At 40.1% G+C, this 22,411-nt stretch overlaps 2 protein-coding genes across 2 annotated transcripts; one reads left to right on the top strand and one right to left on the bottom strand.

The window, feature by feature from the left end:
- Positions 1–438: 438 nt before the first annotated feature.
- tbc1d2b (TBC1 domain family, member 2B) lies at positions 439–13,980 on the bottom strand. The gene is made up of 13 exons (XM_034878782.1): positions 13,558–13,980; positions 12,657–12,807; positions 11,607–11,781; positions 10,161–10,315; positions 9,725–9,966; positions 5,900–6,322; positions 5,707–5,817; positions 5,306–5,502; positions 4,623–5,117; positions 4,428–4,545; positions 3,075–3,260; positions 2,369–2,490; positions 439–1,978 (listed from the first exon to the last, which is right to left on the bottom strand). The coding sequence occupies exons 1-13, from the start codon at positions 13,960–13,962 to the stop codon at positions 1,783–1,785; spliced, it is 2,976 nt and encodes a 991-aa protein (XP_034734673.1). The 5' UTR covers positions 13,963–13,980; the 3' UTR covers positions 439–1,782.
- Positions 13,981–16,097: 2,117 nt separating this feature from the next.
- Positions 16,098–20,953, top strand: LOC117949481 (SH2 domain-containing protein 7-like). Its single transcript, XM_034879784.1, has 8 exons — positions 16,098–16,814; positions 16,909–17,030; positions 17,498–17,664; positions 18,275–18,364; positions 18,848–19,013; positions 19,094–19,246; positions 19,365–20,060; positions 20,168–20,953. The coding sequence occupies exons 1-8, from the start codon at positions 16,778–16,780 to the stop codon at positions 20,213–20,215; spliced, it is 1,479 nt and encodes a 492-aa protein (XP_034735675.1). The 5' UTR covers positions 16,098–16,777; the 3' UTR covers positions 20,216–20,953.
- The last annotated feature ends 1,458 nt before the right edge of the window (positions 20,954–22,411 follow it).

The following is a 22,411-nucleotide window of genomic DNA, read 5'->3' as shown; positions in this document are numbered from 1 at the left end:
TCAGGTAGTCCAACTACAAAGAAATTGGACATGGTGCTGTGGCTGACAATACTGTAGCAGAGAAAAGCGAGTGAATTCTGTAACTACCAGAAGAAAAGAATCTGTCAACAGCTCAAAAGGAATACAAAAATAACAGAAATGAAGTTATTACAAATTGTAAATAGTGTATCAGCACAAAAGAAAAGGGGGTAATTGAGAAAGAAATGTCTTCCTCTCTTGTAGATTTTCAATCAAACCAAATATAAACATTTCTTTATATGCAGGTATACCAACTTTTTCATGCTGGTCTGTTAGAAGGTAGAAATTATGGTGAAGTGAAAATTTGCAATCAGTGCAAATGAGTAAACTGTGATCTGTAAGTACCTGCATGTGCAAGATGAAAAGATGTTGTCTCCTAAAACATTTCCCTCATAGATTATAAATCTTATTTCCATTTTCGCACAACATCATGTTAAACATACCGACTTCACAGACATTTTATCAATACAGTATACTAAACTTAAAAAAATCATGCTGTGTGCAGAGTACCGGTGAACTAGTGTAAACACTGGGTAGACAAATGTTATACTGCCACACTAAGGACAAAGAATGCAAATACATCAGAAAACTAAGCCCAGCATTATGCACATACTGTATCTCTTGCAAAATAGGGTTTAGTCAGTGGAAACTGAATCCCTTAAACACTCAAAAGACTTAACTAATGTTTGGAAAAAAATCAAGAATATTACTTAAACAAGGCAAGACTAATTCATCTTAATACATAGATTACAATATAAAATAGTCAGATAATCAGGTCATTTGTAGGGATGCACTGGGGGTATTTTTTAGTCAATGCTGATTCAAAATATTCTAACCAAATCCAATGGCTGTTTAAACACAAATGTAGGTGAAAAAATATTTTTTAAGACATGTGTTTGGGAAAAGACAACACTGGCTGAGACCATTAGTATGATTGCTCACTTGGTGTTTCTGTAGTTATTTGATCTGAGTCCTGAGATACAGTAATATTAAAAAATCCCCAAAATGTTCCACTGCGGTTCAAATCAGTGATAATACTTGACTTGAAAGCATTTTTGTTTGTACCCCTTTTAACACCCAACACCCGTAGAGGCAGGAATGATGTGTACAATTTTGGACTGACTCTGGCTCTAAGACTTACGTTTTACGTTTCAGCAAAACTGCAATTCCAGCATAAGTGATTCAAGTGCATTGAGGGACACAGGGACACAGGGATGTGTTTTTGAGTGGCAATGTGGAAAATATGTATACAAAAAAAGATTTAGGGAAACACTTTTAAGACATGTATAAAAGGAATTGGAGGCAGAAAAAGCAAAAACAAGAGTAAAAAATAAAAATACAATCATTCTTTCAACAAGCATAACATCTACAACTATTAAATGATCAGTAATGTTTTAAAAAAAATACTGATTGGACTGCAAGAGCGTAGCCTGGCATTGAAGTTTGAAGAGCTGTTGATAAAGCCTATTGTTTTGGCTGTCACATAAACACACAAGGATACAACAAATAAAGCATTTCCAAAAAAAAGGAAAAAAGGCAGGAATACTGATAGAAGGCTCATTCAGCCTGTAATGTTTAGGTCTTTTGAAGTGATTTCTCTCAAAATGTATAAAAGTTTGATTGGTCCCGCTCTGATTTGGAGACAAAGTCCAACAATGGGGGAAAAAAATCCCTTTGCAAATGTGACATGTCACTTGTGTGTGGGGGTGATCGCTTTGTCTTCATACTTCAGCAACAAAGCCTAGAAATGCAACAAGCTCAAGGTCAGTTATCCTCCTCATCGTCGCTGACGAAGCTTCGTCTGTCCTGACTCGTCTCTCGCTCCCTGAGGAAGGTCTGCCTGATCGCCTCCAGCTCCGTCAGCTCAAGACGGACTTTCTCTAGGTGAAAGGAGCGACGGTTCTGGATTAACCGCATGGGAAACGGGTTCATGTCCACAAAAGCAATGTTCATCAGCTTCCTGGGGAAAAAAAGGAAAAAAAAACACAATCATATCAGTCTGAGATAGTGCTCTATTGTTCTGCATGCTGTGCAGATGGGACATCCTGTTGTATCTGTTTCATAGATTTGTTTAAGGTGACTATGTGCAGTCCTTACCAATTTATGTCATTTTTATAAAACAATTATTACTATTATGATCAGTGAATGCATTGATCCAGACCCACTGTTTTAATTTCATCGTTACTGATTAGCTTTAATGCGTATTGCAATGTCTATACAAATGCAAAACTCTTAGACTGTAGATAACCATTCACCAACACAAAGATATAGGTTATTCCAATCATCTCGCTCCTTATTACAGCACACATACTGTCCTTGGACAAACCAAAGCAAATTGCAGTTGATGTACCTTGAATCCAGGATTGTTCGTGTAAAGTATCTAAGATATTTGAAGATGGCTGTGGAATCCTGCAGCTTCAAAAACTCTTCCTCTTTGTACTTGAAGAGAGCGAGGGCAAAGCGAAATATGATCTATGGAGAAGAAATAATCAAAGTCGTAAAATATGCCTTTTTCCATGTGTAACCGTATACCGTAACACATTATTTCTCTGACATGCAAAGCCACTTTAGACGACTAGAGGCGGAATTCATTTGGAATGTCTGAGCATACAGCACAGCCCAGCGTTACAAAGATAACAGCTGAATAAAATTGTTTTTCCCTCTAGGCTTGGGCAATATGACAAATATATCGGCAATTGAATACATCGACGATTGTTTTTTGGTGACTGATTTTTTTTTTTTTACTAATTTAAATGGTCAGCCTTCGAAGACCTGGCAAGAGCCGCCGCTCATTGGGCAGCTGCTCAGCAGGGAGAGACAGCGGGGGTGGGGTAAACAACATGTACAGCCAGCATATTTTCACATCTTAAAAGAGATCTGGAAAAAAGACAAGACACAGTAGCAGACTGGCACATGTGGAAACTTGTTTACACCCAAACAGAAAACTAATCCACATACCATCTGTTGTAAATGTTAAAGTTATTTTTAAAGGTCTCCTTAGAGATCTGTCTGTGTGAGGTTAGAGGATCATAGTTTTACTTTCTTGTCCGCCTCACCTTTGGACCTTCATATAGAAAGGCATCCCAGATCTTGAAGAGGATGTCGCTCACCAGACTGTCCACAAACACCACCAGGAACCAGTTGAAGGTGATGAGAGAGAAGTCTACCTTGTACTGCTCAAAGTGGGCATGAAGCCGGGGGAGCTTCTCACTCATCAGGTCCTTGAACACCCGCTGGTCAACCTGCAAAGACAAAACCAACATATATTTACATTCTTTATTGCTAACAGATATCTTTTTATTTTTTACAGCAGAAGAAGACATAGGGGCAATTCCAGTAGAGTCAAAGAAAGCAACCAGTGCTGCATTCTTTCTATGATCATTCATGAGCCACACAGTCACGTACAGTTGTGTTCAAAATAACATCAGTCAACATCACTAACCTCATAAATCCTATTTTTTAATAGAAGTGATATTTCTACATGACAAATAATTTACTAGAAAGTGTTATAGAGTCATTGAAAACCAACAGACCCAACGGTCATGATATACATGCTGCCCATTCTGTATATATTAATCTGCAATTGAAAGGGGCATGTTCAAAATAATAGCAGTGTTGTGTTCAATTGGTGAGGTGATTGATTCTGTGAAGAAACAGGTGTCAATTTTGGCCCATATTTGAGGAAGGAAGCAAATGTTGTGCATGCTGATTATAGTGCATTTCAGACAAAGTGGGTCGTTCCAGACATTACTCTGAAGAACAGAGGACTTTGATTAAAAAGTTGACTGGAGAGGGGAAAACATAAAGAAGTGCAGAAAATGATGGGCTCGGAATTGATTTCAAAGAAACAACTTGGGATAAAATGGTGAAATAAAATTTGACTGGATTGAAGAATAGCCAAAATGGCAAAGGCTCAACCAATGATCAGCTCCAGGAAAATCAATGAAGACATAAAGTTACCTGTGAGAACTGTTACGATAAGAAGAAGGCTATATGAAGCAAAGTTATCAGCTAGAAGCCCCAGAAAAGTCCCATTCCTAAAAAAAAAGACATATGCTAAAGGACACACTGACTGGCCAAAGGAGAAACAGAACAATTTGTCCGACAGCGCCCATGCGCTAAGTTCAAGCCACAGTACACTGTGAAGACAGTAAAGGATGGTGGTGCAGAAATCATGTTATGGGGATGTTTCTCATACTGTGGCGTTGGGCCTATTTATAACATACCAGGGATCATGGATCAGTTTCATTACATCAAAATACTTGATTTTGAGCATTATTCACTTTTTTTTAAACACACTGCTATTATTCTCAACACAACTCTAAATATGACACAGAGAAACCTGTAAACTCTGGTAAGAAGGCAGCAACTGGTCCCTGTGCTAGACTATAACCTTAGAGCTTGTTTACCTGTGAGCCAAGCAGAGTCTTGGTGTAATAGTCTCTTGGCATGAACACCTCCACAATGGCTATAAGGCACCAGAAGGCGTCCTCTTGGTCCAGATAGAGCAAGGCAATAGCTGCCAGCCTGAAGAAATCAAAAATAATGGTTACAAGGCATAAAAGGCGAGAAGGAGAATGAGAGAAACAGAACCCCTCCTGTACCTGTTTAGCCCCTGACAGTAGCCGATATCTGGATTCCTCCAGGAAAAGGCCATCAGGACGTTCCTGAGTTTCTGGATGCCGCCTGCACTCGGTGAGGAATAGTGCTTGTTGTTGGGCAAAGTACGCAGCAAGTCTAGCTCAATCTGCTTTGAGGCCGGGTTGGGCTTGTCCTGGGCCACATTAAGTAGGGTTTCATAGTAATCGGGCGCCAGGTGGTCCCGAAACTTCTTGACGTGAAAGGAGACACACCAGCGCCACACCTGGGACCGGTGCTCATGGGGCACGCCGTAGCGAAACAGGGCCTTGAGTTCAGGGGAGCGCACTAGGTTCCTGTTCATAGTGCTAGCCAGATAGTTTTCCCACTTCACCCCAACGGACACCTCCTGATCTGTCATGGACAGGGACTTCAGCTCCAGAGCTCTCACCCTCGCAACCAACTTCTCCTCCTCTTCCTCCTCCTCGGGGACCGTCTTGAAGCCAAACGTGTCATACTCACTGATGTCAAATAAAGGAAGAGAGGAAATGCAAAAACATGTTCATCAAATCAGTGATGTTAACTCCAACAGTTATTCACACTTCTCTTTTAAAATGACCCACATTTGCTTATTATATATATTTGCTACAAATATTTTTTGACGAGCCTGAGCTCGCACAGAGCATCTATAGCAAACAAATACTAATACCTGACAGTACTTGGTTTAAAGATGGGGTGCTCTTGCTGGTTGGAGCTTTCTGCCTGCAGCGCATCCTCTAATAATCTGGAGATGACATCTCGGGCAGGGCTCTGTTCTGAAGACGAACACACCGGGGTCCTCACTTCTTGAAGCAGCACCAGATACTTACTCTCCACCTGACACAACTTGGCCTCCAGGGCCGTACACTGCAGCAAAGTTAAAAAAGAACTCTTATCAGTATCGTTATCATAAATAACTAAACGGTATGATAACTGACAAGATTTTGGTTTGTTTTTCATTGTTCCTACTTTTAGGTATGGGGCACCAGCAAACATCCCCTATAAACAAGTCAGACTTCCTGTTTCTATTAACAGAATAATGCACCTTTACCGACAGACACAATATAGTACCTTTGCTTCTAAAGTCTTTTCTCTGCTTTCTGCATTTCTGCGTAATACTGTCAGCTCCAGGATCTCTTTGTTCAGGAACTTGTTCTGGGATTTGTAGCCTTGAAGACTGTCCTGAAATTGGAGAAACGTGTTTAGTTAAACAGAATACAAACTTGACTACAAACATTTAAAAAAAAAGTACTTTCAACTTTACCTTGAGGATGTCCACCTCCTGCTGATCTTTGTTTGGAGGTGGTGAACCGTTGTTTGGATTGCCGCTCTGCTCGGAGCTCTGGTGCGAGAGCTTAATGATGACTTCATCCTTGGCCTGAATGGTCTCCATCAACATTCCCAGCTGGTCGTTTATCTCTCCCACTTTTATCTTCAGGCCCTTCAGCTCTTGTTGCAGACTCTCCTTCTCCAAGGCGAGACGCTCCATGTGGCCACACAGGGACTGGATCTGTCCATCTCTTTCCTGAAGCAGGGCCTCCAACTGGGCGATCTCTTCCTGTGTTACAGACGAATCTTGAGTCTGGTCTGAACTCGTAGATGAATCTGGAGCTGGGGCTGGACGCCGCACTGGCTGCCTATCGCACTGGGAGGTTCTCAGGGTCTGCTGTAGGAGTCTCACAAGCTCCTGGTTGAGAAAGGAGGATTTTGTTTTGTGGTGCAAATTCACAAATATGTAAAACATGAATCAACTGCACTCTTGAGGGACAGTTGCATATTTTGTTTGCTGAGATTTTGCTTGCAATGCAGCAGGAAGCTGACCATATTTACTATGGAGTGAATTTTAATTCAGTTCACACTGCAGGGTGCAGAGGCATAACAAGATTAGAGTAAGCTAAATAACAAGTTATTCATTTCTTTACTAACATGTACATTGTATCATATGATATGCTTTTATTTTATTATTTTAACAATTGACTAGTTTACTATGTGGACCTCATATCCAACTACAAACCTATTTACATAAGGGCATGCATCTAGAATTGTAAAACTGTTGTATTTGCTCCTCTAACAAACACCTGCATGTTTTAAGGAAGAGGTTGGCCACCTTGGCTAAAATGGAAAATATCATAAAAATTAATATCAAATATTCACCTTATACTTCATGGAAAAAAAACATAGGCATCATTTCACACTTCAGAGATAATTACATTTAGCGTGGCTTTTGTTCAGGCCGTTATGAACAAACTAATTTGCATGCATCGAGATGCATCAGAATCTGGGTGGCTTACCACCTCGGCTAATTCATTTCCTAAGAGAAACTCTACTAGTTCACACCATTTGACAGACGCCACAGTCGTACTGACCTAAGCAGCACAATGTAACAAAGCCACCAATATGTTAAGATCAGAGTATGAAATTCTTACCAAAAGTTTTACCATAGCTTTGCATATCATAATGTGAACAATGTGCAAGAGAAACACTGCCTCTCTTTTAAAACACCATGATCATCATAAACAAGAGAGAGTATGTGGGAAATTATGTTTCTTAGCAAAGTTTCTAACAAATTCAGTCAAGGCCCAACATTACCTGGAAGCCATAAAACAATAGTATTACCAATACAATGTCAGCTTTGTCAGTTACAAAGATAAGTAAATAATCAGTAATTTTAGTATTGTAAAATACATCTTTCTAAATCATCTCTGAGCAGCGCTTGCTCTGGCTGTCTTGAGCGACTATCGGCTATGTTTGGTCAATGTTTCCTTCTTTCATTCCAACTTCGGGTCCGTCAGTCACAGTGAAAATCGGAGACATTTCCGGGGACAGATCCAGCCGGGGACGTCTGGTCACCCTACCCAACCTGCTCCTTCCCTTAACAACTAAAATGCTGCACTTTGTCACAAATAAAAAGAACATATGTTAAATTACGCTCTTCATTGTTGTTTAACCAAACTTCTTCTTTTTTTTTTTAAATGCACGTCTTTCCTATTAACTCACGTCCAAATAACAATATAATACAATATTTTGTTCAGGGAAGGCATTAACCAACCACAGGGGTACACACTGTAATACTGGTCACATCTTTTCTACACTACATCTGGAGTAAAGCTAATTGTCATTTAGTTGCTCAAATGGTCAGTAGGCTACTACTGTACTACTGTAGCAGTATCAGTTCTAACACTGCTGATATGAGGTATCACCATATGTCATTCTGTTTTCTTTAGATTAAGATATCAAGGGGAATGGCTATACTTACAAATCCTGGGTGTAGTGAAACTGTTTTTGCTTTCATATAAAAAAATAACCCAAAATCATTGTCTTGATAATGTTATCAATAACACTTTATTCTGTCCCGGATTCAGTCTTGACTTGGACTCAAAACTTTTTGGACTCGGTCTTGACTTGGTCTCGAATAGTCCTGGTCTTGGACTTGACAAAGGTGGTCTTGACTACAGCCCTGCAACACACACTAGTTCACCATTATCTACAAAAGAACTACCTTGTTCTGCAGTTATTCCACAAGTGCACCCTTGTTTAGAAGAAGTATCCCAGCTAATCCTGCCTTGTACTGACCAAAGTTGGAGATAGAGTTATCTAGCTGATGTGATGTGTAGCTAAAACAAGCGAGATGTCTCACTCTGTAGCTCAAACAAGTGAGATGTCTCACTCTGTAGCTCAAACAAGTTAGATATCTCACTCTGTAGATAAAACAGAAACCCAAACACACAGGGTGAAAACAGGATATGCAGAAATGTGCAGTAAAAACAAAAATATGGTGTTTTTTGAAAATGAAACCATGAAAACCTATTCTGGTACAACATCAAAATACAATTGTGAACCTGAAAATGAGCATAATATGGGTACTTCAAAGTTTAAGCAGGCAGTAAACCACTTCACTTTGCAGCCATTGTGACCAATCGGCTCTTCTCAAAACACTAAAAGAAGAACAGAGAGAAATGGGAAGAATCAACACAGCTGTGATTGTTGTTAAGAGAACTGCTGTTTCCTCGTTTCTCACTTAGGCATGAATAATTACTTGCTGTCTTCCTGTATTAGTGAGAGCATCAGGATTACACCAAATCGCTTAGTCAAACACCACAACCTTGAATTAACTAAAATTATAGTAAAAGCCCTCCAGACTATTGGATACTATTGGTATATCCCATAATATGGATAATTCAGATATGAAATCAATCCTGGTGCTATTTAGTTCTTGTCTGCTTCTCTTTTTAGTCGTCAGAGTCATCTACCAACCCTTATGGAACTGGCTCAGTTGTTCCTTACACCATCTCCTAATTATGCTGTTGTAGTTTTAGACTGCCAGGGCGGGGGACTTCTTTTCTTTTGACACACTGAACTCCTCCCTCCTCTACTTTTACTTCTGTGTGCATCCATGTCCCAGAAATGCTTGTTATTAACCCAGCTCTGGGGATCTTATTCCCCAGAGCCCTTATTTTTTCGGTCCCCAGCAGTTTGCCTTGGATTAGGGTGGCACCTAAATCATGGTTGCAGCTGTCGCCATGTTGTCCTGCCCCGCGCCCTGTTATGCCCTGCTATACCCTGCTACGCTATGCGGTGCCCTGCTATACCCTGTTACACATTGGGATAACCTGCAGTGCCCAGCTACACCATCAACTACTACAACTACTATTTCTAGTCATAATTCCATTAATCTTTATTGTGAATATTATTGCCACTGTTCATCACACCCCCACACGGCATCGTCAGATACCGCCTACCAAGAGCCTGGGTCTCTCAAAGTTTTCTCCCTAAAAGGAAGCTTTCCTCAGCCACAAGGTTTCTTCCTAAAAGGGAGTTTTTCCTTGCCACTGTTGCACTAAACGCTTGCTCTTGGGGTGATTACTGGAACTGTTGGGTCTTTGTAAATTCTAGAATGTGGTCTAGACCTACTGTACCTATCTGTAAAGTGTCTTGAGATAACTCTTGTTATGATCCGATACTACAAATAAAATTGAATTGAAACATTTTAAAAAATTGAATTAATGGAACTTGGAATGAAACATTTTGTAATTTCTATCTTTAGAGATAACATGTGATCCGTATAAGTGAAATAATGAAACAACTGTACCTTCTGACTAGTCAGCTCTTCTCTGAGTTTGGCCTGTTCCTGCTGCATGCAACGCAGTTCTTCCTGTTGGCTCTGAAGGCGAAGCTGCATCTCCAAAGGTTTGCTGTCATTACAATCCACTGGAGAGTTCTCGGCAGTGCGCGTCTCAGCGTTGCGACCAAACTTCACAGAGCCCAAAGGCAGCTTCTTAGGCCGCGATGAGTTGCGCACAAAGTCGAAAGAAAACGCTGACCCAAAGGAATCTGACAGAGCAAAGATAAATACGTGATAAAAGTGACTCAGGGGGCCTGAGCAGGCAGAAACGTTGTGGAAAATGCATTGTTTGTCCATTTTTCATAGCATTGAGCAAAAACAATTCTCCACTGGAGAATGTAAGATGAGTATGAGTATTAAACCCTGGTCAGAGGGACAATTATGCAGCAGGGAGTGGACGTACGTCTGTGCGTGTCTGGATGAGGTTTCTGTTCAGGGAAGTCCTTGGGTGGAGCATCCACCAGCTCCCAGTCCTCTGCACTGTTGTATCTGTTGGTATAAAACACACTGCGTCTGCTCTCACCTCCTCTGCCCGGCCGCAGATATGACATGGAGTTCCTGACCGAACAGAAAGCAGACAAGATGGTGAAGACTGTGGAGCTACAGTGCTAGGCTACCCATTAATCGACTACTATAATGTGAAAGCTTTTGAAATCCACAGGGATCGAGGGCAAACTGCAGCAAAGCCTGATGCTCTGCTACTTTGTAAATGGTAACATGAGCACAAACAGGCTTTGTTGAGGCCTTTACAGTTTTCAACACAAATAGAAGGCATTCCTAAATGTAAAATTAACAGTGTCATGTTGGATGCACAGATAGATCAGCAGGCACCAATATATAGAGGTTTACTCCTCCAAGCAGCGGACCTGGGTTTGACTCAAAAAAAAAAAAAAAAAAGTGTCATGTCTGCCATAAGCCCATGGAGACCTGTTTTTCCACACTTCTAACTGTGAGATTACAAAACCACATGACTATTTGTGCTCAGAATGCAGCTGTCAAACCTTGCACACACAACAAATTACATTATAGATTATGCAATTTATTTTAATTTGTTAACCATTGTATTTTAGGATGCTTACTGTCAGCTGGCCGGGGACTACAGCTGGAAAAAAGCCGTATAGGCTAAAAGTAGCTTGTTTTACAGCACAGTGAATTAAAGGGGGGCTGTCCATGACATTCTAAACTAATACACTAAACTAGATTTCAGCCAAGTTTTTCTGTCTTTCACTTCATGTCCATGTAACGGAAAAGACACATTGATTTTAATAAAGTATATGTCTACAGCAGCCCTGTAATGAATGCACTTATGCTTTATGAGCAGCGATGCAAAGAATCTTTTAGGATCACATTTCTGGTGTTAACATTCTTGAGCTTTAGCTGCTTATGAACTGATCATGCAAAACAAAACTATTCATTTCAAAGTCTCGAAAGCTAATTGTAATTAAAAAAGGTAAAACAGACTGGTAAGGAGACATGCTATGAGGATAAGGCAGCATTGCAACTCAAATGTCACAAAGCAAAATTTCACACCATGTCACATTTTTAGCATTTCAGTGTTTTGCATCATTTGAATATATGTGTTGTACGGCTAAAAAAAGGGAACTGTTGAGGAGTGTATACTAGAGCAACTAGTGAAGTATGTATGCAACCATTTCCTCTACTGCCATCATCCTCAGGAAGAATTGAAGAGGTATCTTCTTTTCTCAATGCAGCTTTATAGGGGCACATAGCAGACAAACTAGTGCCTGCTTGCCTGTAGTTGCGATTCAAAACAAACACACATCCTTTTAAAAACCTGTGGTTACCATATTATCCTGCTAGACTGCAGAAAGCTTTCATTCAGCCTTACCTGAGTTCTGTACCAAAGTTTTTGAGGGAGAAGTTGAGGGAGTTTGTGGACGCCGCAGAAGTCCCTCTGGCTGAGTGGATCCCGACCATTCCCCCGCCATCTGTTTCTGTCTCCATTGCAAAGTCGCTGCGGACTTTCTCCATGCTGTCACTTAGCTTCTCCAAGACAAGAGCATCTGAAATAAAACACAGAGTACATTAGAACAACATTATAATAATATCATATTCCACATATCACCGCTGCTGTTCTGCAGGAGCTAGCTTCAAGGAGGAAATGTGATCGTCATGACCGTGAATTGTTTTTCCAGAGTAAGGTGAAGCAATATTTTGAGTTACCCAGAATGCCATTCACAGCAGGGCAGATGTCTGGGTTTCATGAGCATCAATCTTACACACACACACACACACACACACACACACATTTATATAAATGCATATATATATATATATATACATACATACATACATACATATATACACACATATACATACATACATATATATATACACATATATATACATATACATATGTACACATATACATATGTACACATATACATATGTACATATATACACATGTACATTTATACACATATATACATACATAAATACATACATACATAAATCTCCTCTGGTCTATATTGTTTCTATTCATTTAGTCATGTTACAGTAGCAGATGCTTGCGAGAACACTTATACAATATATAACAATATAACAATAAGCAGTTCACACAATGAGATTTTTTTCTCCGAGTGCATTCAAATAAAACACGCCCCAGACAGAGTTTATGTGAACTCCTTTTTTTGCCCTCTGTTGATGACTAATTAATCAGAGCTTGATATAACCAACCCTACATGCTTGTTTCGTAGGAGCTTGGGAACCTGGCAACAAAATAACTCGGCTTGTGATGTAGCACTTGTGTAAATATTAATCCATCAGATATAGGTGTTCACTTTCACCTGGTGCCTGGACGTGATAAAGCAGAGCAGTGAAAACGAGTGTCCATACAAATCATACGTGTGTGTGTGTGTGTGTGTGTGTACCTGCCTACCATAGTCTTTGCCAACGAGGCCGGTGGGAGAGTGGGCCGCGGCCGGGGAGCTCCAGCTGTCTCTCTGGCCGGAGCCTCGTGTGTTACTGTACTCCCAACGTTTCTGCTGTAACTGCTGGAGCCAGTAATGCATTACCTGCCTGCTGGGGGCCTAGAAACACACACAAAGTTGCACACATACTCAAAAACAGGGTTACCCACACAACTCAGTCCTATGATAGAGAACAAAGGTTAAATGGCAACTCAAACATCAATATCAATGGAATAACACCTTGGCTAGAAAAAAAAACTGACAGCTGTGAAATTAATTAAAGCACATGAAACAGCCCAAGTGCACTTTAAATAGCAGGTTACTATTAGGATCTGTCATGTGAATAAGCACAGATGCTGGTTTCAGTCTCAGTTCCAGCCTTGGGCTGTGCAAGCTGTTTGGTATTACCCATTCACACCATATGCTAAAAAGGATCCAGCCTTTAGTGGGCAGCCAGGCAGAGTGAGACCAGAAGCACCGGTCTGGGCACTGAAACCCATCAGTCAAATGACAACAAAAAAAGACACCATCACATGACATACGTATTTGTCAATCAGAGCCTAAATGATCTCTACATGTAAACGCTAAACAGTGGACTGACAGTGTGATTGGGACAATCAGCTGTGCTGGTTAAGATATCGTCTGGCAAACATGATCCACTTGTAAACCGGTAATAGTTTTTTTTTTTTTTTCTTTAGCCAGCTTAAAAGTTGTCAAGTCACAACCCTGTCAGCAGAAATATTTTCATGTTCGAACGAAATCAAAGCTGAGAAGGAATCAAGTTGGAATGGGTGTGTCTGCCTTTCCACAACAAGAAAGGAAGTGACAAATGACAGCAAAGCAGTGCAACACATGCGAAAAAGTTTCTACCTTCATAAGGAACTCCTTCCCAGCAGTGCGGATCTCAAACTGACCCTCTTCGCTCTCCACATCATAGCTGAAGCACGCATCGCCTATCTCAATGTGCCCGAGTGGCAAGGCATCTTGTGGAGTCTTGAAGTAATACAAATAACATTTCCTCGGATCGTACACGAACCACCTTGGCTTGTAACCCCTAAGAGGCCCCTTGCCGGACAGTTTGTTCAAGTAGCCGCACAGCTTGGAGGCCTGCTCCTTCGCTCCCTCGACCTCGGCCACGTCCACAGACCTGAAGGCCATAATCCGGGGAGCTGTGCATGACTTTGCGTCGCTGCCATCCTCCTCTTCGTGCATCATTCCTCGAAGTTTCTCTTTTCGCGCAGTGCAGCGGATGCCCACTCCTGTTTCCACCCGCATGACATCCTGCCCGAATAATTGGCCTGCCTCTTGGAGAGGGGGAGCATGGGAGATGTAGTGTATTTCAACCTACGACTTCAACAGTGACGGGGTGCTACCCTGCTACTTGTTTGAGGAAGTAGTACCGCTGGGTGGCGGTGTTTGAGCAGATGTGCAACCAGAGATTCTCTAGTGAACACTGTACACACAAGCGTACACGTTTTACCTATTATAAGTAAAATAGAAGAGTAGTTTCTGTTTTGATGTTTTGAATTGAAGACGTATTCAATTTATCGACTAGGCCTAATTAAAACCATCCTAATTGGAGACAATACAATATTGAAAATCCACAAATATTGCAGGTGTTGTAAATAATCTGATAGGTAACTAGTGACTGTGTTGAATATTTGACTCTAAAATTCAGTAGAGTAGGCCTACTCTTTAAAGGAGCTACAGCAGCCTACATTGAACAATACATCATTCTAGTCTACAGCTGTTTTTTCACCAGTGTATAATACGTGATGTTGACATGCTTTTAACTATGTGCCATCCACAGGGTGACTCATACAGTAAAAAAAAAAAAAAAAAAAGGTCTGTAACAGAACACAGTTTAGACTGTTGGAATATTTCCTGCCAAGCTCAGATTTCATTCTGGAGCTGCACCAGTGAACAAGCCCTTCCACATGTTTTAGGTTGATTGATGGTTGTAGATGTGCGAACATGCCATGGCATGATGGATGTGGGTCCCAGACAGTAGTACGTCTGGTCTTATTCTTGATTCACCAGTATTTCTTCCCACTGAAATAATGCAGTAATATCCCCAGAATCACATGCGATGACGGTGTAGATTTTTTGTTTTAGTTGATTACATTTTGGTCAGAATGAACTTTGGCTTACTTCTGGAAGAGTTAAGATAAAAAAAAGGATCAAATCATCAAACTTTAGTCTTAAAGGAACACGCAACCATTTGTTGAAATAGAGCTTATCACAGTCTCCCCTAGCTGTAGATAGGCGGGCTACACATTTTTTGTCTCAATGCATGCATTGTTTTAGTAAAATTGAGCCAACAAAAAAACAACAGCAACCTAATTACTTCTTGTGGCTTGTGTATTCACAACAAGTACAAATAGCAATGCAGATTAAGACTAGACAATTTCCTAGCCAGATACTGATTTGGGACAGTGCTTTGGCTGTGCTTCCACCCATTATAGTCCCAAATCAATATCTGCCTAGGAAATTGGTGTTGCGCCGGACTAAAACAATGCATGTACTGAGACAAAAAATGCCCACCTATCTACAGCTATGGGAGGTTGTGATATTTTAACAGTTTAGTGAAATTCTATTACTGCATTTAACTCACCCTAGGTATAAGGAGTAACGGACATCTACACGTAGAGCATCCAGGGATTAACTTGGGGTTCAGTGTTTTACTCATGGACACTTTGACATATGGCCGAATGACCTGGGATTGATCAGCCAACCTTGTTGTACACCGTGGCCACAAGCCACCCACAGTTGTCTGTGAGGATGCTTGTTTCACCGTTAGATTTAAAGGTGATGGGATGTAGTTGTGTTGTAAGAACATTTTATAGACGTCAACTGACTTGTGACATTTACACACCCACATCCTCCTCATACGTTTGTCTCAGGAAGACAGAAAAAAGATCCTAAAGAGCCTTTTGTCTGATAACTTTCTGAAAATGCTGCTTCCTTTTTGTTTACCTCTGGCTGCTGTAGAAAAAATACATTTCTATGCTGTTCACGCACAGGTTATTACAGTATAGGCCGTTGATACTGTTGAATCTTTACAAATGCAGAAACGGTGATAACATTTGACCCCAAACCTCTCAGTCCCCCAGAGGAGCACATAATGACTCACAAAGACATTTAAAACCGACAGACAGCACCGTTGAGATGATGTTGAAATTCTAGGTCGTGACACCGTAGCATCACTTAGTCATACATGGAAAATAACAGTGCATTTTTTGGGTAAACGGTGGCTTGGTAGATGGATAATAGGCCTATCATTTCTATTACATGCAAATATGAGGTAAAATAAACTTTGTAGACATTAAGAACCAGACTGTTCACACAGAAAAAAGTATCAGTGTAGCTTCTGGGATCAAAGGTGGAGCAAAGGTATCATTGGGGAATGCTGAGATCTCATCCCGCTCAGACACAGACTGCTTCTGGTTTTTATCTCTCCCCCACAGGGACTCCTAACTGCTGAGCAGAAACCAACAGATAGATGATTCATTGTGACTGTCCATGGGGGGAATGAGTTAGCTATTATTCAGCCTATGACAACCTTAAAAACAGGGCTGGGAAATTTCTCATCTTATTAGAGTTTTGTTTATGTCCTCTAAATCTCTGTGAATCTTCCCAAACATTTCCATTCTTTCACACATTTTGCTCCAGCCTTGATCCAAATTCATTGCAAACTCAGGACAGAAAACACAGAAGATCAACTGCTGACGCAACTCATCTCCCATTGCTACAGTAATCACAAAGCCTGTGGGTAAAAACACCTCCTCTTGCCAACCAACGCACTCATGTGCGTACAAACCACAGTTTCAACACAGCTTACTTTCCGTTTCTCTTCAGGAAGCTCCTGCTTTGTTCAGCAGACTTTAGATGTTTTTATCATGCAAATGAGCTGTATGAACTCGGCTGTGCCGTTTCGGAGCACTGCTTTCCAAGCCGATGGAAATATGCGTGTAACTGTAAATGTCATCTGTCTATATCTCCCATGTAGTGTCATACTCCTTCAGAACACCTTTGGTTGGATGTTACAGACTGTTCAGAAGTTGAGAGAAGCATTTGAAAGTTTGCTGAAATGACACCAGGTTCAAACTGCACACTCTTAAGGAAAGGTATGTACACATCTCTCACCTTATGGTAACAGTTTCTGAGCTTTACATTCAACTGAGAATAAAGTCTCATTGTCAAATTTTTTTTTTTTTCTAGGGATTGAAAAAAACTGCTGTGTACGGTACAGACAACAGAAACCCAGATCACGGTCGGTGACAAAGGATCCCAGACCTAGAAAATCCCCCGTCCTTAGTACCTGTCTGACGTTTTGCTTTAAGGTAATAACTGTTAGTAGATCACTTCCCTTACTGCTTCAATGACTAACTTATTAACTATATATCGCCATGCAAAGTAACAGTGTGCTTAACATCAGTGTGACATTACAGCCGAGGAGGTCAATGTAAATAAAAGCCTTGTTGTCTGAAAATGGAAAATGGCCTCTTTTGTAGAGTGTGAATGGACTTTGGACTTTGTGGGTTCTGAATAGTTTAAGTGGCCCAATTTTAATAAACGTTTTTGATTTAACAGGAAACAAATATTAAAGTTTATGTTAAAGTGTAAGTTTAGGTACTCATGAATGATCCTGTATTTCTTGCAACAGCTGGAATATTGAGCTACTTTTAGTCGTTGGTTGACGCCTCCTGGAAAATAAGCAAATTAGACAGTTAAAATGCACCTTCACTGCGTACGTTAGGGAAATGAACGCTTGGTTATAGTCGTCATCTGTCTGTGTTGCTTTGATTAGGGCCAGGCGAGGATGGAGCAAAGGGAGCCACCAGTGGATTCTCATGTTGAGGGGACTGAAAGAAGACTCAGGGAATTGGCTTCAAAGTGGTTCATAGAGACTCAAGTTCCATTCATTGTTCACAACGGCTTCTTCCCCACTTGGTTCCTGGGCTTCATCACAAGAAAGTAAGTATAAATACATCTTAAGTGGGCTATGAGCCAAGATTTTTATTTCTTTCAAACTGCCGGTTTAGAATTAATAATTTGTTTGTGACAACAAAGGTATCACGTTCTCCATAAAAGTGCCTATACGTCCTATTTTTATAATGAACTATATATCAACTACTACAAACGACTACTTTTTAACTCTATACTACAAAGATTAGTAACAAATGCTGCATTTTTAATATAGAAGATGTTTTATTGGTAAAGCAAATACATGTCTATGGTTTATTACTTAAGCTCTATTATTTTAAGTGAATTTTATTTATATACGGGTCAGAGTGTACATCTGCTGCATTGACATTTAAAGCAGACATTTAGGACATTCCTGGCTGACATACAGTAGACACCTACATAAAGATCACAAGGGACAGTTTTGTCAGAACCTGTGTATTGGTAAATGACAGGTTTGTGGAAAAACCCGGAAACAAAATGGATTTTCCTTTGACGCATTGTAATTTCCAAGGTGAATGCGTGCTCAGCCTTACAGTTCTTGTAAACTCAGGCCAAATTGAGCTTTTGGGAGACACTTTTCTAAGTTTGGGTTTTAAAGTTCTTTATGGTCTATCTACAGGGAGGCTGAAGAAATACTCAGAGAAAAGGAGCTAGGCTGTTTCCTGATCCGTCTCAGTGATAAGGCCATCGGATACATACTGTCTTTTAAGTGAGTATTGGTTTGAACAACCTGTTAACTACTGCTTTTGTTTTACAGTAAGCTAATTTGGAAATGAACCTCACTATCAAATCTTGGCATGTTTTTAAATGAAATGTGTCCCTCTGTTTAAAATGCTCAAGTAATGTTGCATGTATATCTTAAGAAATCAATAATGCTTCTAGAAGTTAAAGTACAGTAAAGTAAACAGTTTTGCAAAGGGCTCATGATGTGAGGATTAAGTGCAGAACCAGCTGAAGTTATATTTCTGGAATTGCTTTAAGTTATTTATTTTAACAGATTACTTTGTTAGTTGACATCCAAGCTCCAAAAGTCACAAATGGATGTTTCAGTTTTGCATTAATCTAACACTGCATGCAACATCGTAGCATTTTTGTTATCTTAACCACAAATCTTATTTCAGTCATTTTAACCACAGGAACCTATGTTGTTCTTTGTTTTTTGAATCTAATTCATTTTAATTTCCTGTTGCAGAGGCAGGGATCGGTGTCGGCATTTTGTGATAAACCAAAGTGAATCAGGGCAGTTTGTCGTTTGTGGAGACACTAAAGGGCACAACTCTGTGTCTAATCTCATAGAATACTACAAGACGAGCTCCATTCAGCCGTTTGGAGAGTACCTGACATCTTCGTGTTTTGAGGTGAGGCACAACTCCTGAGTCACTTTCTTTAAGTAGCATTGATCGAGAAGTAGGGTCTTACTATTGTTTTGTTCTTGTAGGCACTGGATAAAGAGCTGTACGATACCATCCAGGTTAGCCCTAAAGAAAAGCCTGTGGCCTGTGAAGCTGTGAAGAACATACAAAAACCACAGATAATATCGGCCTCAGTGCAGCCGCCTGCACGCCCACCAAAGAGCAACAGGACAACAGAGGTAGGTGCAGTCCATAAATTAGAAGGAGGTCATTCTAACTAAAATTTGCTGACGGAAATTGTTGCTGTATTAATACCTCCAAGCTGACTTTAAGAACCTCACTTGTTTTTCAAAACAGGAAGTACCACCTTTGCCTCGGAGGAGCAGGCACCTTGATGGTGGCCCCGTAAATGACCTTTTGTATGCTCAGCTCAGGAAGCAAATACCTAGGAAGATACCAAGATCCCAACACATCTGTCAGAACAATTTCCCTGGCAATAATCCAGAGCGAGCTGGAAAATCACCAACCCAGGATCACAGCAGGTGTAGTCCTCCAGCTGGACCAGAGTCTGTTTATTATGAACTTGGCCTGTTGGACACCAAGAGCAGATCTCTAACGCTTCTGGACAACAGCTCTGATGGAGAGCAGTCTTACAGGCTGAGTGCACCCCCCGACACGCCACCAAGACTTTCCCCCAAGCCGCTCAGACAAGCCAATTACTTTGGCCCGGCGCCAGAGAGGACAGACTCGTGCAGCAGAGCAAGCAGCTGCAACAGTCTGGAATACATGAGTGACAGCGCTGTCTATCACCTGGCTGGCAGGCCTGGTAGCCCACTCACTACTCCCTCTGGGGCCAGATCTTTGGCGTCAGAGCAGCACAGTGCTTCAGTGTATGCTGAGGTCCCCATTGAAGCCGCTGTTGGCCGCTTCCCTCCTGACAACACATATGAGCTGATTCCTGGCCACGAGAACACACCTAAACCCAACAGCAACACTTATGAGCCTCTAGAGGACATCAGACCCAAACACAACCACTCATCCTGGGGGTTGAAGGTTAGGAATGTCGTCAAAATGCTTTTATTTAAATATTTGAAAAGTTTTATTTATTGTTTGTCCTATTTATTTATTTATTAACTTTTTTTTTTTTTTACCTCCTGCAGAATGATAAATGGAAATGGCTGTTTCCTGAGGCCAAGAGGAAATGGTGAAAAGGTTACCTTGCCAGCTGCTGATGAAAATGTTCACTAATTTTACTCTGACACTACAGTGGCTGCCTAATATACAGCACACTCTGTGAAAGCTTCTTTTACATATTCAACATAATCTTACATGTTCATAGCTAATCCAATGACATCTTCTGTATTTTTGCTTTTTAATGTATTTATTTTAAAATGATGATGCATTTACATTTAAATAAATGAGAGATTCAAAAAGGAAAACTCTTTTCTTTGGAGAAAAAGGGTGTACTGTTTTTACTCCTGAACTCAAAAAATATTTTGACTACAGCCTGCTACCATCAATGCTGCTCTTTATTCACAGGAAACCTCATTTGCATACAGATTATAAATGAGAAAGAGTGTCAAAGATGTTGAAATATCATTTAATATCTTCTATCATCCGCTGCCCTTTTTAACTCTCTAAATATAGTTGTAGCCACTAAAACGACAGCACAACCTTTCTGTGTACTTGAATGCTTTCCGTGGTCATAGTTATCTTTATAAGCAATTACATTCAAGAAAAGGAACAGTACTGTTTTTAATGTAGAACTTGGTTTGTTTCCCCTGAAAGTGATGTAAGACAAACCAGGATTTATTAACCCAATTAACTATCTTATCATTTAGCTCAGAAGATAAAAAATATTTTGACATTTCTGACATAGTCTCTTTCACAACTTAGATAAAGATGATAAAGTGTCACTGAAAAACAGAAGGAAACATGTCACTTCTAAAAAAGAGAACAAGATGTCATGAGTGGGGGTGACCTCTAGCTCACCTGAGTGTGCGCCCCATGTAGGTTGAGTCCCTTGCAGCGGGTGAATCCAACCTGCGGCCCTTTGCTCCATGTCATCCCCTCTTTCTTTCCACGTTCCTGTCAATCCACTCTCACTTTCTAATTAAGGGTTAAGCACAACAACAAATCCAAAAAAAAATAAGATGTGCCTGACTGTGTATCAATGGCTTTCAACACATGTGAATAACACTGACAAAACACAATACACCATAGGTATAACAACAGAAAACACATCTTCATTTCATTATCATGAAGCAGTGTTTTGGTGCTGTGGCGCGGGTAGCTAAGAGAGAAGTACAATAACTCAAATAATTTCAAACACAGTATAAATCAAAAAGAAAATCTTGTAAACACTTTAATTTAAGCACTATTTTAGCATTTATAAGCAGTATATAAAAATTTAATAATTTGTTTATAACATGCTATGATGTATTATGTGTATTTATTAATGTATTCTTCAACAATTACGAATTAGCCATAATGGATGATTGATAACACTGTGTAAACAATTTTTAATTGTGCAATAAAAAATGAATTGTATAGTAACTCACTCACGAGTGGGGTTTTAACTGTTAATAATTGTGTTAAAAAATTATGAAGACAAAGGTTGAAGTTAAAGGTGTATTATTATTTTTAGTTTGAAAGGAAAAAAGAAAGAAAGAAAAGAAAGGTCCACTTATTTTTCCTAGAGTATTCTGCTGTATCTCATGGCACTCATCAGCGGAGTTTGCTCATTTGACATGAAGGTGAACAAAGATGTATATAAAAATAAATAAATAAATCAGTATGCTAAAATGACGCAATATTGCATCATCATGCATCATGCATGTGTATTTGCATGCTTATAAATGCTAAACAGGGTAGGGTTTGTAAAAGTTCATTAATTTTAAGAAAAACACAAACCATAGGAAATATAATACAGTACACAGAAGCACCAATTTCCAGAATAATTGTCCAGTCATTGAGCAGTTTGTCAGACCTCATGCTTGAAAGCTTGAGGCACCATCTTCTCTGTGGACACAGAGTGTAAATTGTAATTTCCCCATTGGGGATCAATAAACAGATTAAAATTAAAAATTAAAATTAAATTAAATCACGTGAAATTAAAACAGAAAAGGTCCCAAGGAGTGAAATCAATGTGAGTTTTACACAATTTGGCCCCTCTCAACCACAGAAACAGTTGCTTACAGTAACGGCTGCTTTACAGCCCCAGTATCACATTGTACCAGAAGGTTCTCTGTTGGAATCATAATTAAACAGATGTTCTCCATGAGACCTGTAATTATTGAAGCCACACAATCAGCACTGTATTGCCCTGCATATTTGATGCTGCCCTCATAAAGGGACTGGAGATAATGGAAGAATTAACTGGCTCCTCTGATGACTGCACAGTG

Source organism: Etheostoma cragini, chromosome 8, assembly GCF_013103735.1.
Source record: "Etheostoma cragini isolate CJK2018 chromosome 8, CSU_Ecrag_1.0, whole genome shotgun sequence".
NCBI classification, from domain to species: domain Eukaryota; kingdom Metazoa; phylum Chordata; class Actinopteri; order Perciformes; family Percidae; genus Etheostoma; species Etheostoma cragini.
The sequence above is the reverse complement of the archived record's forward strand: the minus strand, read 5'-3'. Positions and strand labels throughout refer to the sequence as shown.

Coding starts and splice junctions, on each gene's coding strand:
- tbc1d2b (XM_034878782.1), bottom strand. CDS start 13,962: ATGCGGGTGGAAACAGGAGTGGGCATCCGCTGCACTGCGCGAAAAGAG. Junction 6,323..9,724: donor AAGAGCTGACTAGTCAGAAG/GTACAGTTGTTT, acceptor TTTCTCAACCAG/GAGCTTGTGAGACTCCTACA. Junction 5,503..5,706: donor AAAAGACTTTAGAAGCAAAG/GTACTATATTGT, acceptor ACTTTGCTGCAG/TGTACGGCCCTGGAGGCCAA.
- LOC117949481 (XM_034879784.1), top strand. CDS start 16,778: ATGACACCAGGTTCAAACTGCACACTCTTAAGGAAAG. Junction 16,815..16,908: donor CTGCACACTCTTAAGGAAAG/GTATGTACACAT, acceptor TTTTTTTTCTAG/GGATTGAAAAAAACTGCTGT. Junction 20,061..20,167: donor ACTCATCCTGGGGGTTGAAG/GTTAGGAATGTC, acceptor TACCTCCTGCAG/AATGATAAATGGAAATGGCT.